Source organism: Vidua chalybeata, chromosome 3 (assembly GCF_026979565.1).
Source record: "Vidua chalybeata isolate OUT-0048 chromosome 3, bVidCha1 merged haplotype, whole genome shotgun sequence".
NCBI classification, from domain to species: domain Eukaryota; kingdom Metazoa; phylum Chordata; class Aves; order Passeriformes; family Viduidae; genus Vidua; species Vidua chalybeata.
The window spans coordinates 47682572-47697239 of record NC_071532.1 but is presented as its reverse complement, the minus strand read 5'-3'; the positions used below and the strand labels follow the sequence as shown (position 1 = coordinate 47697239).

Sequence of the window (14668 nt, the reverse complement as noted above, 5' to 3'; positions counted from 1 at the left end):
AGGTAACATTAACGGTGGCTAGGAGATGCAGCTCTAGGTCATGATTAGTGTTAGTGCTGATTGCTGGCATAGTCTTCCCTCCAGAACATTCTACTTACAAAAAAATTCAGAGAACTCAGCTATAATTTATACTTGATCTTTCCATATTATGAATTAAATCCTTAATTTAAAGTAGTGTATATTTTTTACTATTACAGTAATATTTTGAATATTTAGAATTAGTTAGAATAATGCACAAATGTAACATTCTTTTTCAGAGACTTTGGATGAAATTATTTGTACATAGTGGAACTGCAACTCTGAATCAACTTTTGCTTAGAAAATGTTTTTGAAACCCTGAACTCAAAACATCCCTTTTGTCTTGGGCAGGCTCAATGAAACAGTAAAACTAATTTCCTTTTGCACCACTCTTAAGCCTTTTATATGCAGACATTGGGAATTTAAGGAAAGTAAGCTGTGCATTTGTTATGTGAAATACAGTTTATATTGCAGTCATTTCCCAACCTGTATGTTCATGAAAGAAATGAAACAAATTTCTCAAGTATTGCTTTTTCCTAAAAACAAAAAAAAACCCTATTCCCTCAACTGTAACTTCTGAAAACTAAAGCTGGTTTTATAATCAAGTCCCTTCTTCAAGTAATATTTTGTTTGTTCTGATGTCAAGTAAGCTTTGACAGCATTAACTAGAATGCATTATAGATTACTATTTTTAGACTCAGTGTTCTGGTACATGGTTGAGTGTAACAGATTATTTTAGAGCATTAAAACCATGTCAAAGTAGCTTGTGGAATTAAGAGGACAGGGGAAAGAGAAACAACCCTGATATGCGACTTGCCAGAAACCAAAGTGTGGCAATGTATTTCATTTCATTGAAACAGTCTTCATGTTGTATTGTCACTTAAGTTTTGGTAGCTACATTTTTTTGTTTATTTTCTTCTTTTCACAGCATTTTTTTCCCTTCCTTAGGTTGTTGACAAGAAAGTTAGCATAGGTACTCCCAAGCTTTAAAATACTTTCTTTGTATATTTTGGTGAACTGGTAGAAAAGGAGTCAGTATCATCATCCATTCATGTTTAAGCAAAAATGCTGCCCATATCCATGGAAATTAAAGGACTGTCATAATAAGGCTGTGAAATCTGGATAAGATATGGTAAATAACCAGTCTGGTTTGCAGAATAACTAATCATGGACTTTGCCAGTCACGCAAAGACAGTGTATTTCAAGCTCAATTAATGTCACAAGAGAGTAAAGGATCATTGAGAAATCCAAAGAATAATGAAAAGACTTATCAATGTCTCTAGTGCATTCCATATTTTCAGTAGTCTAAATTCAGTGTTAGAAAAATGGATTAAAAATTTTCTCTTGAAAACAAGGTAAACTGCTTAAATTAATAACTTTTGTGTTTATATCATTGAAATCTTCCATGCACTGTTCTGGTTTTGGCTGGAATAGGTTTAATCTTCTTTCTAGTACCTGACAAAGAGCTGTGTGTTTAGATTCACTATGAACAACTTTGATAACATGCTAATGTTTTAGTTGTGCTGATTACTTTTTTTTATTGCAATTATTATACTGTTCTTACCTCAACCCACGAGTTGTACCATTTTTTCTGATTCTACCTCGCATCTTACTGGTGAATGAGCAGCTGTGTGGTGCCTGGCTACTGGCTGGGGTTAAACCATGACAGATGAGACGTGATCTCAAAATGTTCCAAAATCATATGCATGTTATCAGCTGTAGGGCTAAAATAAGCCTGTATGAATTTAAAAGAATGGGATTATTTGTATCAGTATTTAATGAATTAAAACAGCTAAATTCCCCTGATGGAAAAATACCGTAAAAGCTTCAGTCTTTATTGATGAACTTGTTTCTTAAATTGCAAGTCTGCATTTAAATTATTCATTTTTGTACCTCTTAAAAGTACCAAGAATAATAGCTATTTCTAGGGCTATTTACAAGCTATTGCAGAAGTAAAAATAAATTTCAGAAAATGTTTTTAAGCATGCAATAATCTCTTGAAAAGCTAGTGATCTACTTAAGATATTTCTGTAGGAGTCTTGCATATAAATGCTTTTAATTTTGCTCCTCAGACTTTTTTGGTTTATTTGTGATTGCAAAGTCTTCCTCAGTTAACTGCTGCAGTTGCTGCAGAAGTGTTTTTGTCTTAAAATCAGGTATACTCACCTTCTTTGCAGGCAGCATAGCAGTAATTTTTCCACATGGTATCATCTTTCTGGAACAGAGGGTGAATTGATTTTGTGTTTGTGTACAGCCTGTCTCTACATAAAACTGAGGGATAGTTTTTACAATTTCTAATAAAGTTTATGCATATGTAGGACAGCAAGATTAATTGTGTTGTTAGTCAAAACAGTAAGATTCAATTCCCCACTCCCCCAGAAAATACATAACGGTCTCAGAAGTTTTGAAACAAACTTCCTTAGAGTCCAGAACAGGTAACTTAAATTTGAATTAAAGTGAAGGGGATAGTAGGAATACGTCTAATAAGTAACCTTCAGTGGTAATTAATTAAATATAAAGTTTTATCTAGACAAAGTTGGTTGCTTTTTTATTAGAGTTCTTTCTGTTTGAGTAAAGATTCCCTGTATGTGGGTCATGTTTGTAAATGGAGGGACTCAGAACAAAAGTAAGGTCGGGACTCGGTTTACCTGTGCAGACAACTCCAATTATGGATACGAATGCCTTAATATAACAACAATCCTCTGTGATACTTGGGTATGATCTTGTTATAAGGGGTTACTTTCTGGTCCCATATGACCAAAAAAAGATTTGAGACACAGTTAGATCTGCACCAGCTGATATAAGCATACTGCTGCATTATGGTACCAAAAAGAAAACAGGTAGTTTTAATCATGATGAGAATTAGGATTAAAACAGAGACTTTTATTCTGCATCAGTAAGTTTTGTGTAAAATATTAGAATAAAAATATATTACTCCTAGTGGCTCTTTAGTGTCTTAGAAGATTTCTGTAGTTTTGCAGACTCAGTGGATTCTGCTTCATTTTTCTATTTTATGCATTCCTCCAAATTCCAGCACTAATATTAACTCTGGAAAAAATGTCAAAACCTTTTTGTTCTTGTGTATAGAGATGATTTTTCAGATATTGGTTTTGTTTTGGTGATTGAGACTCTTGGTAGTCAACAACTAGTGCTGTCAGCTAACTAGTACTACTTAAGGCTATTGTAGTCTTTTCATTATAACTGTCTTGACACTAGGCTAGCTTGTTGTGTACCTTGAGATAGTGCCGGAGCTACTTATGGAGTTGTTTTTTTATTTTTTAGGCTTACAAGAATTTATGAATTGTGTGATAGCAAAGGATATTGCTCTATATAAAAGTTTATCATACCCTGCCCAAAGAGTTGTTAGTTGGATTATTTTAAAAAGCATAAAAGATATATTTCAGTTACATTTTGAAAAATATTTAGCTGCATTACTAGATATAGCAAGTGACTCTAAAACTAAAGAGACTAAAACTAGGCAGTAAATAGCCATAAAACCAAAAGGCTCATTGTTCTTTTCAGAGATTTTTTTTTTTACCTCCTTGTTCCTTGCAGAAAGTGAGAGCAGTCATCCTTCTCCTTTGTGCTCAGATCTTTTTATCTTCTTAAGCATTAATGCTGTTTCAACAGTTACAAGTTGTTGCATTTCCCTTCCCTTGACATTCTTTTTCAAGAAAAGGAAGAAGTGCTCATTTCTTAGATTTATTCTTCCTTCCTTTTATGAAGCTTGCTTTCTTACTAGTTCTTAAGACCTATTTCTACATAAATGTGGATCAAAATGTTTCATTTACATTATGGGCTGCCTACTGTTGTCAGGGTTAGACTTCATATGGGAGATTATGTAAAATGTACTGATTATATTGTATTGCTAAGCCTGCTGTAGACATTTATTTTGTCAGTGATGAGGTTTTTTAAATGCGACCTTCTCTTTACTGAGTCTCAAAATTGTTGATCCCTTGCTTTATTTGGTATAATGTTGGTAAATAAAAATCCAATATTTATGCAAGGTTTCTTTTATAATACCAGCTTTTGCTATATAAAAATTTGACAGGCAGAATGAGCAAGAGTATTTAACTTTGATAGTAGGGGACATCATGTAAGGCATGTAGGTTTGTTTCTGAGCTACATGTGTAGATGTGATACCGGTACACAGAATCTGTCTTAACAAAATCTATAGTGATTCCACAATACATAGGGAACAATATTAAATTTCACAAAGAAATGCTAAACTTAATCTGTAGTTTACATATATCTAGATGTTAATCTATATTGGGGAAATTTTTACTGGAGACTTTAGACTTATGTAACATAGCCATTTTCCTCTGTCATTTAAACTCTGGATTCTCCCATTCAGTTTGCTGTAAACTGTGTCTCTCTGTATAACTTCATGAAATATGAAGACCTCATCTGTGTATAACCAGTTTGAGCGAAGCTCACTTGGATCTGTCTTGAAATGTGCTCTTCACCCAGTAATTACTGCTTAAGCTGTCATTGCTGGTTACGGTTTGCTACTGCTCACCAATCCAGGTTTCCTCACAGAGGAAATCCCAAGGTCCCTGCAGAGCTGGAGTGAGTGTAAGCCCTTTTTACAGGCAGATTCACCACTGAAGCTATCCACTGAGGGTATTGTAGAGTCCATCAGTTTTTACTTATTCAGCACGTGCTTATGTATCTTACTTAGAATAATGTCTTCATCATAAAACCTACCTTTTCAGTAATACCAAAGTTCTGTGTTTCTTGCTGTTAATAGTACCTTTTGCACCTTCTGGGTGGTAGAGAAATACTTTCAGGTTTCATTATTTACTGATGCTTTCATGCTATATAACTAAAATTCCCTTGAATATCATCTAATGCTTTCATAATATCTCCATGTACTAATAGAGATGCTGGAAGCAGAAATGGCACCAATCTTTTATTGCTAGTTAATATTTTTGCCTTATTTATATTCTTTGCATCATTGTTTACTTTCCTCTTGCCTGAGGCAGCAACTAGATTTTATTTATTTAGCTATTTTCTGTAGCTTTTTTATGGCATTGTATAATTGTTCCACTCCTAATTTTAGGAGTCTAGAGATGGTTTTTATGGAATGAGTTGATTCCTGTGCTTTCCTGAACCTTGAAGCTGCCATTGCAATATTGGAGCATCCAAGCTAATACTTTGCTTTCATCATCGTAATTTCAAAAAAGTCTTGTTACTTCAATTCTTATTTTATGGAAGTTTTGACCCAATGTGCACATTTTGACCTCTTGTGCACATCCACACAAACATCTCAAAACTATATGTAATACTTGAACTTAATAATCTCATCCCATGTTTTTTGTCTGGACAATACGTTTTTCCCAATTATGAAAGATTTTGGTTAGCAAAGCTTAAATAAATGCTTGCAGTTATTCTCTTCATGCTAACCTTCATGGAAGAATACTTCAGTACTATCCTGAAGAGGGTGGGTTCCCCCCTTGCTCCCCACAAACAGGTCACTACTGTGAAGACAGTATTTTTGATGGGTAAAGTGTCTGAAAGTGCTAGTTATGTAAGGAAAAGGTGACATGGGTAAATAAGGACATAATAGGGATAAGTGTTATTTAATTAGTAATTTTTCTAATTGATGTTTTCTGTTTAATGTAATTGAGGAAGGTATAAGAATAAAATGATAATAAGATACATGACTTATGTTGTTCTCCTTTTTCTTGCATAGGCTATCCACTCTGTGGCTTGGCATCATGAAGGAAAACAATTCATTTGTAGTCACTCAGATGGTACCTTGACCATATGGAATGTAAAATCTCCTACCAAACCATTCCAGACAATCACTCCACATGGTAAGATGAAAATGGTTACCCACTGCACTTGACAGCTCTTAAAACATAGAGAACTTGTTTTTAATAGAAGCATGTTTTGCAAAAAACATTAAAAGTGCACTTGCAATACAGTAAAAATCTTTCTCAGACATGCCAGTTTCTCATAGATTTCACTTGAAAAAGAAAAATCTTTATGAAATAAGAATCCAAATCAGTCCAGCTTTCTCTAATTCTCTAAACTTTGAGCTTGTCTTTTACACAATGACACTGATCTCAGAGTTAACGAATGCATATTTTGCAGGACTTGCTTTTTGCTTATATTACAATCCCATATGTTGTTTAAAATAAATATGAGCAAGTACCTGTTTTATGTATAAATGTGTAGATTATCACATAAATTTTTGGAAGGGTTTGTAACAGAACAAGAATGGCATCTGATAAGATGTTCCCACTTCTGAGAGGTCTTTCATTAATGTTCGTCTAGGAAATTAACATTACATGTTGTTGTTCTTCTGTGAAATATACTGCTGTTCTTCAAGTAAATTGTACATAAATTCCAGGCTTGCATGCTGTGCATGTCTCTATTTCATGTCTTAGCAACTTATTTACTTAAGTTTTTTAAATGTGTCGGTGTCAGTGAGGATAATCAAACAGTTGAGAGAGAGCAGGCTTTTCATGCTCAATTGAAGTCTCAGCCTTTAAGGATAATACTCAGGATAAACCTCACTTTACTTGTAAGCTGACCAATTTTAATTGCAAAAGGGTAGACACAACATAAATTTTAAATCGCCTAGTGCTACTTAAAACAGCACTTTAGGGGAGGATTATACGTTTGAAAACAATTTTTCTACAGCAGTCAGGTTTAGAGTTGTTCCTTTTCCTAAACTTTCTAAGTTGGTGTGTTCAGAGCTTTAACAAATCTTTAATTATATTATTCCAAGGCATACTCTATAACTGTCAAAGGTGTTGAATATATGTTGTGTGAATGTTATACTTCTCAAGCTGCACAGTGAATTTCATTACTTGCCATAATGTTACGGTACTGCAAGATTAACACAGGAAAATCATTTACTTTAGGAAAGCAGCTGAAGGATGGAAAGAAGCCAGAACCCTGCAAACCTATTCTTAAGGTGGAATATAAAACAACTAGAGCTGGGTAAGACTTGTTTTGTATGCAAAATGAACATATGTGCAACACTCTGGGAATGGACTTTGTTTCCCAGTTGTTGGGGCGCATATTCTAATGGTACAGCTTTGTTTTAGCTTTGATGAATCAGATATTATGAATAAAATACAAACATTTGTGTGAATAAATTACTGTATACAAAACAACGATGCTGCTAATGCATTATCTACACTCTGCTTTCATGCTACTAAAACTTGTATGTGTTTTTCCTCAATTTTTTGAGAGTCCTGAAGAAAAAAATGCTGATATAGCACAGAAGACATCAAAACACAGATATAATAAATTGAACTTTGACAAATAGTATCCCAAATTGAATATTCTTAATTTTGAATGCATGTTCCTCCCCTCTAAAATGTTATTAACAGAAGTTTTTCTAGTAGAGTGAAGTAATTTATGCAGTGAAATATGCTTAAATATGCATATTAAAAATGTAACAAAGCAGTAATTGCAACAAGAGGCTCAGATGGAATTACAAGATGTATAGAGCAGCATGTTTTGTTATCAAGATTGTGATTAGGATGGATGGATTTCCTGAACTGTGTGCAGTTTCTTTCATTTATGGTTCTAAAGTGTTTGAGTAAAAAGTGCAATATAAAGATAAAATATTCATGGAAATCTGTTCAGCTATTTGCAAAAGCTGATTTTTTTGTTTGTTTGTTTTCTTTTATATTTGGGGGGTTTGTGTACCATTTTTATTTGCTTTTCAGGCATTCAAATCTGTAGAAGATGGTTAATTAAATTATACAGTACAGTATTGTGTTTATATACTCATGACTGGCTGTAGGTATTTTTATTTTCTGCTAAAAATGAGGTAAATAGAAACCTAAAACTGGCTAGTTCCCAGTTTTATAAAAATCTATCATCATCTGTAGAGCTATATTTTACTTGCAAAAGTACATCTATCTGCGTAATCCTTTCTCAATTGAAATATCAAAAGCTGATCTAAAGAGAGATAATCAAGAAATCTCAGCTTCAGCAAGTTACAATTTCTGCAATCAAAAGCCTTCATTTATTATGAATAGTCACTCTGAAGGAGACAATTAGTTTGGAGCTTATCCTGTGACATAGTATTACAATATGAAAACTGCTTGACTTTTCACATAGTTTAAGAAGGAGTTTATTCTAGTATAATTTGTAATAATTCTTGGTGCTTTGGGGAAACTACTATTTCCTGATTTGGCTTTCTTTTTCTGTTGCACCTCTCACTTTCTGGTGTTTATCCAAACTGAATGTTTTGATACATTTCGATTTACTCTTCTCTCTAATGTTTTCTATCTTCAGTCTACTATCAAATCTACAATTATTGATAACTGTTCCTGAACTTTAAGCAAGAGAGGGGAAAAAAAAACAAACCTGCAACAAGCAAAACCTCACCAATCTGCACTCTGGTGGAGAAGCAGAGCACTGGAAATCTCCTTTCATTTACTACTATGTGTACTTTAGGTTGCACTTCAATTTTCAGTTTCACTTGTAATCTTACAAGAATTTTAAGTCAAGACAGAACTATCTTTCAATACCTAAATTTTTGGTAGATTTTCTATTTATCATTTGGAATTGTTTAAGTATGTGCAAGATAAGATTTTAACTTTTATCTAAAGTGCTGTCATTTCTTATTCATGGTTTAATGTCTGTAGCACAGTGGAGAATCATTTCTGGACAGGATAAAATTCTTCAGGCTACAGAAACAATGTAAGAAACATCAAATAAATTTTCTATAGCAGTTCACTATAACTGTTCTTAAAAAACAAATTATAAAAAATCAGAAGAAAACAAAACAAAGCAGAAAAGCTTACATTTAAGAGATAGTATTTAATGCTTATTTAAGTTATATTTCAAATCTTTATTAGGAAAAAATGTTCACTCTTTCCATGCTCTATTTTGAACATCTTTCTATCACCCCTTTTTTGTTTCTCCCTTATCTATCTAGAGATAGATAAAGCTCAAAGATCTACATCTGTTTCAGTATCTCCTCCAGTGGAAAACATTTAATTGATATTATCTGAACTGGTTTTTTTACTGCTTTTAGTAAGCGAGTTTTGGGGAAAAGGGGTTCAGAACCATGCAAAAGGAAGGACCATAACCAATGGCAACCTATATTAAGCGTTACAGACACTATTCTTTTTACTTTTGCAGCCCTTATTAATTCCTTCTCACTTTTTTTTTTTTCTCCTGCATTTTGTTTTCCATATTGTAAAACTGGGGTCAGGACAAAAGGAGGACATGAGGCTGTTCCTGGCTTTTATGGGCTGCCTATTTATTTGCTAACTTTGTGGGGGTTTCTGTTACTTTTTGTTTGGTTGGTTTGGTTTTTAAGTTTGCTGCAAATAGTGCAAAAGGTGAAGTGTCCAGAGCCAAAGTAACTTACCCTACAACAAGGGTATGTCTGTAGCTTTATTTCTGGGAGAAAGGTTACTATTGATAAATAAGGAGTGAAAAAGGTACATTCTTTGTATATTCCTTGTGCAAAGCAGCATTATTTTGCAATCTCAGAGAATAATGTCACTGTACTGCAGCCACTCTTCATCTAAAATACTTCATCCTTTTCAGAAGCACTGAATTTCAAAGGTAGCTTACCTTTCAAGCTTTCTGAACTGGTTCCCATATTGCTTTTTATGCGTACCTCTTCTGTCTAAAGTGAATCTAGAGACACTCTCAAGTTTCCTTGTGCCACTCCCTCCCCCTCCAGATTCAGTCCTTTTTGATGCCACTTTCCACGTTGTGTGCAGGTTCAGTGCCCTACAGTATTTACTATTGTTGGTATTAGCATTATGGTAAAATTGCCTGCATCTAATAGAAATTAGAGCTCCAAAGTCTCCAAGTAAAACATAATTCAGAAGGGTTTTGTCTTGGGAGCTGATGCAGCTGTCATTGACTGACTGAGTCATCTTAGTGAGATGTTGTATGTGCTTGGGATCCTGAGGTTACTTTAGTGATGATGCCTCCCACTAAGGAAAAACTGTTAATCTGTTCATTTAGTTTGAATAGTGCTATTTTCTTGTGCCAGATTATTGGTTTAAAACCACACTTCCCAAAATAAATTCATAGTTTTATCTTCACTACTACTTCAGGACTTCAGGTATTAAGGTAAACTAACTCTCGAAGTCTTTTCCATCTTCATACTAGGACTAAGTTCTCCACAGATTTACTCATGGTTTGAAAAGTAAGCCAGATGGTGCCAATGACCTGATTTCTCTATATGCCTTTCTCTCACACATCTGAATTGTCAGAAGCTGGCTCACACTTGACAGTTTACTTCTAAAATGGAATAGAAATATCCTCCTGGGTTGTGAGCCATTCAACTCTCAATTGTATTATGTTTTCATACATTGCAAGACCTAATCCTGTGGTTTCTGAATTTTTTTTCAATGACCTGTTGCCCCCTTTTTATAGTCAATTTCACATAGTATTCTCCAAGTAATTCTACATATTTCACTAGAAATTAATGTAAGGGGATTACTTGCAAACCTGCTGAAGCCGAAATGTTTCAAAGAATCTCTGTATGAGCAGCTGCTAAAAATGCTATAAAGCAATTCTCTAAGATCTAAACCCTGTGTTTTTTTAAATGTCTGTCATTGTTTCAGGTAGGTGTGGTAGATAGGGACAGGCGAACGGAAGATTTCGGGATGTAACGGAAAGCAATACCCTTCCCCCCTCATCCTGCAATATGTAATCAATCACCCCTGAGATGTGTAGCCCCTCCTAACTCCAGTAGTTCTCCACTCCTTACCCTAGCCGTCCCCCTTTGATGTAGTAAAGCCCCCTTGACTATTTAACCACACGAGATAAGGTAATAAATGCCATTTTGACCATCCACCACATTGGTGTCTGTGCATGTCGGTGGCCCGAGTGACCCGGGTGAGGCCAGGTTGCCGTGCTGTGTCTTGAAACCAGGTCACCTGCCTTCTCAGCAGAAGGCAACAGGTAGGTAAACTGTAATTCACAAAGTTTAATCAGTCTCATCTATTATATAAAGTACAAATCTTCTAAATTTTTATTTTAAATTATGTATTTCTAATTGATGATTCTAATTGATCTAACTAACCTTTTAATATGTATCACAGCTGAAGGGCAACACTTTAATTAGAAAATGCACAGTTTGTGTTCATGGTAAATCCATGGTTTCATGAAAATATGAAAAATTCATACACAAACTTTTAGTGGTCTTTGTGGCAGACTCAAGTCAGGTTTAATCTTCGATTCATTTGTGGAAAATCTGTATGACAGATCAATGTTCTCTATTCGTAGCTCTTCCATTCCTTGCATCTGGCAAGCCTACCCAAAGTAGTTTGATTACCTTGAGAAATAAAAACCTGGAGAAGCTGACATACAATTATCACTGTGATGTTTGAAAACTAAAAATTGAAATTTGTTACTTTGTTACTGTCAGTTGATCCCAGTGAATGTGCAAATCTGATAACTACTATGAATTGTCCTGGCAGCATTATTGTTTAAAAAATCTGATGATTTCTTTAGACAAAAAAATACTGCAATAAATCATTCCAACACAATGAGACCTTACCAGTGTTTTTCTCTTCACTGACATTCTGAAAAATACCAGACTAAGTTGAAGTGTATAACTTTCTTGAAATTTCTTCATGGACCTGACCATAAAAGATTGTGTGAAGTTTCAGTATGGAGCTGAGATTAAATGAAGACTCAGAGAAAACTTAATCCTCTTCTAGAGATACATTCTGGGCTACTGTTGGAGGCAGGATATTGAATTTGATGGACCCATAGCCTGATTTATGGCCATTCCTTTGAGGTCTCTTCCTCGGCCAGCAGTGCTCCTTGATCCTATCAAATCTTCGGTCATAGGTCTTTCTGGAAGATCAAGCAGATTGTGAAATACTTGTAGAAGCTGGAGGCTTATCTCAGTCTGCTTTGCCTTCAGTGCTACAAACACAAAGTACATTTCAGCCATGTCTTAAACTCATGAACTGCAGCATGTGCGTAAATCAAACCCTTATTATATAGTTTTCAAGAATTCAGATGTATCTAGTCTCACTTTGTGTTTCAAATGCCAGCTATGGAAAGCCATTTAGACTGTATGGAAAATATGGTATTATAGGAAAGGATTAAAAAAAAAAAAAAAACAGTTTCCTCTCTTTTTACAATATAAGGATAGGTTTTTTTCTGTAGAAATTTTCTCCAGATACTCATATGCTAGCTACTACCAATGAAGATGCAAATGAAGGGTAGAATTTCTACTGAAAGTGAACATAAAAGTAGATCAGAGGGAACTGATAGATATTCAAAGTGCCTATTTTTCCTTCAGAAATATAATGTGAAATTTCAGGCAATAGTCAGTAATGAGTAACATTTATTTTTTGAGATGCATACTTACAGTCAGTCTACTCTTTAAAAAGGATTATGTCCTATTTCAAAAATAAGCGGTATTAAAATGAATGATTCTTGACAATCAGGAAATAAGAAAATACCTGGTAAAATGAATATATATACTTAATCTTGTTTTTCAATAAATGAAATAGTACACTGTACATTATGTGCATATTGGAAATATATGGATGTATTTAAAAGTATGTTGCTGCAAAGGCTTTTTCAAAAAAAAGGAAGTTTCTAATCTCTTCTCAAGACTAGAAGAAATATCTCTGCTTTGCTCTACTCAGCTATTTGATTTTACAGTTAGAATAATATATGACAAAGTAGTTTCTTGAATTTTGTGCATGGTGGTAGGGGGAAAAATGGAAAAAACATCTGGAGTAAATGTGTGATGTTACTTAAAAGATGTTATGTTTTAAAAGCTTATCAAGCAGTTGCTTGCATCTCCAAGACAGTCATATTACTGTAAAGCAAGTAAATGGGATTCTTTCTTCCTGATTTTGCTGGGGTGTTTTATGTTATGGAAAAATGGGACTTTTGGCAAATCTGAATCTGCAATTCAGTAGAAAAGAAACAACTCTAAAGTAATAAAATTTTTTCTAAAATTATCTCATCTTGCCAAGGAGTTATAAAGATTGGTTAAGTCAACAAAATGCTTGGAGGAGATGTCTGACTTAAACATGAATTAGAATAAGATTTGACATACATACCCAAGCTGTATATTTCATGAGAGCTGGTTTGCATTATTTTTACTTGATCTCTGCTTAATGATATTTCATTGAACTTTATCATAAGGTTGCAAAACCTGCCCAGCCTCTTTTTAGCATGTTATCCTGACTTGATCCTAAATGCTTCTGCTTTATTCCAGGGAGCCTTTCATCATTCTATCAGGAGGCTTGTCATATGACACTGTAGGAAGAAGACCCTGTTTAACAGTCATGCATGGGAAAAGTACTGCTGTGCTAGAAATGGATTATTCTATTGTTGATTTTCTAACCCTGTGTGAAACACCATATCCTAATGGTAGGCTCTGTAAAGATTTTTCTCTGTTCCTTGACTTCTTATCTCTGGAGTTTTATCCCATCAGAATATTTGTTACTATTGTCTTTCTGTTTTATCTCTGGGGATCAGACTGCAGCAGCAACATCTGTTATCCCTATTGTCTGAAGTGCGGTTTACTTGCCAAAACATGAATAGAATAGTTCATTATAAAGCCAATTTTGCATCTAGAAAAAAAAAGCCAATTACTCATAGCATGTTTTTTTTCTTTTTAATCTCAAAAGCATGTGCAGACCAAAAGCATTACAACTTTAAGCTGTAGTTACTGGAGCAGATGTGTGCATCTCTGGATATTTGGGCGCATAAGGCCTTTCCAGTCAGTGCTAAACCATGAGGAGCATTTTTGTATTATTTTAAGCTTTTAGTGGCTTTATTCATTCCAACACTTAGATGGATTTCATCACTAACCTGTAATCTCTCTTCTGCAGCAGGGAATTTCTTATCATAGGTTAGGTAGTTATGTCAGATTAATACTATTATTTTGCTGATGATTCCAATGGTTTTAGCTGTCAGCTTCCATCAGAGTACATTAAACTGTTTAGCTTGGAATTTGAGTTCTGGCTGAAAGAGGGCAATTTAAACTTTGAAAACTTTTTCACATTTCTTATTTTACTGTCAAGTCAGCTGTCTTTTAAGCCATTTTGTAAGCAAGTAAAACTTAAAGCCCACTGAATATGAGGAAATGCAGTTTAGGGGAGGGAGGATGTTACTCAGAAATTGGCTCTTTCACTCATATAACCTGCTTATAGAATTTACTCTGCATGCTCCTTTTTCTGTTATTTGAGCTGTTGGGAATATTGAATAAAATAACATGATTTTTCCAAACTTAACTTGGATGATTCAGGAGTCTGTGTGTATAAAATATCTTCAAAAACTATAGTAATCTAAGTGGCTCTCTAATCTCAGCTGCCAGAGCGCAAGCACTGATTCCATTCTTGAGGCTGTACATGCATGGGCTCCATTTACCAATAGGTAATGTTTTGTTGTTGTTTTCAGACTTTCAGGAGCCGTATGCTGTAGTTGTTCTCCTAGAAAAGGACTTAGTACTGATTGACCTTGCACAAAATGGGTAAGAATCTTCCGTAGTCTTTTCAATCGCTGGGTGCAGTGATCAGCCTACTGTTCTACTTTATTGCTTTTTAGTCTAACCTAATACCTCAGAACATAAAATTTTGAATATTAAATATAAAATTTGTGCAAATGAACTGACAATCCTCTTATATCAACTTTTTTCAAGTTAATGTGTAGTAGATGAGTAGAGTATCAT

General features: G+C 34.4%; 1 protein-coding gene across 6 annotated transcripts in view; it reads left to right on the top strand.

Moving 5' to 3' along the window:
• STXBP5 (syntaxin binding protein 5) overlaps positions 1-14668 on the top strand; it is a 107012-nt gene that overhangs the window by 47909 nt on the left and 44435 nt on the right. For all 6 annotated transcript variants that reach the window (XM_053937936.1, XM_053937932.1, XM_053937934.1 and 3 more), the window contains exons 8-11: positions 5714-5837; positions 6894-6972; positions 13211-13365; positions 14398-14470. In XM_053937936.1, the coding sequence (XP_053793911.1) occupies positions 5714-5837; positions 6894-6972; positions 13211-13365; positions 14398-14470 (431 nt within the window). The remainder of the gene's footprint in view (positions 1-5713; positions 5838-6893; positions 6973-13210; positions 13366-14397; positions 14471-14668) is intronic.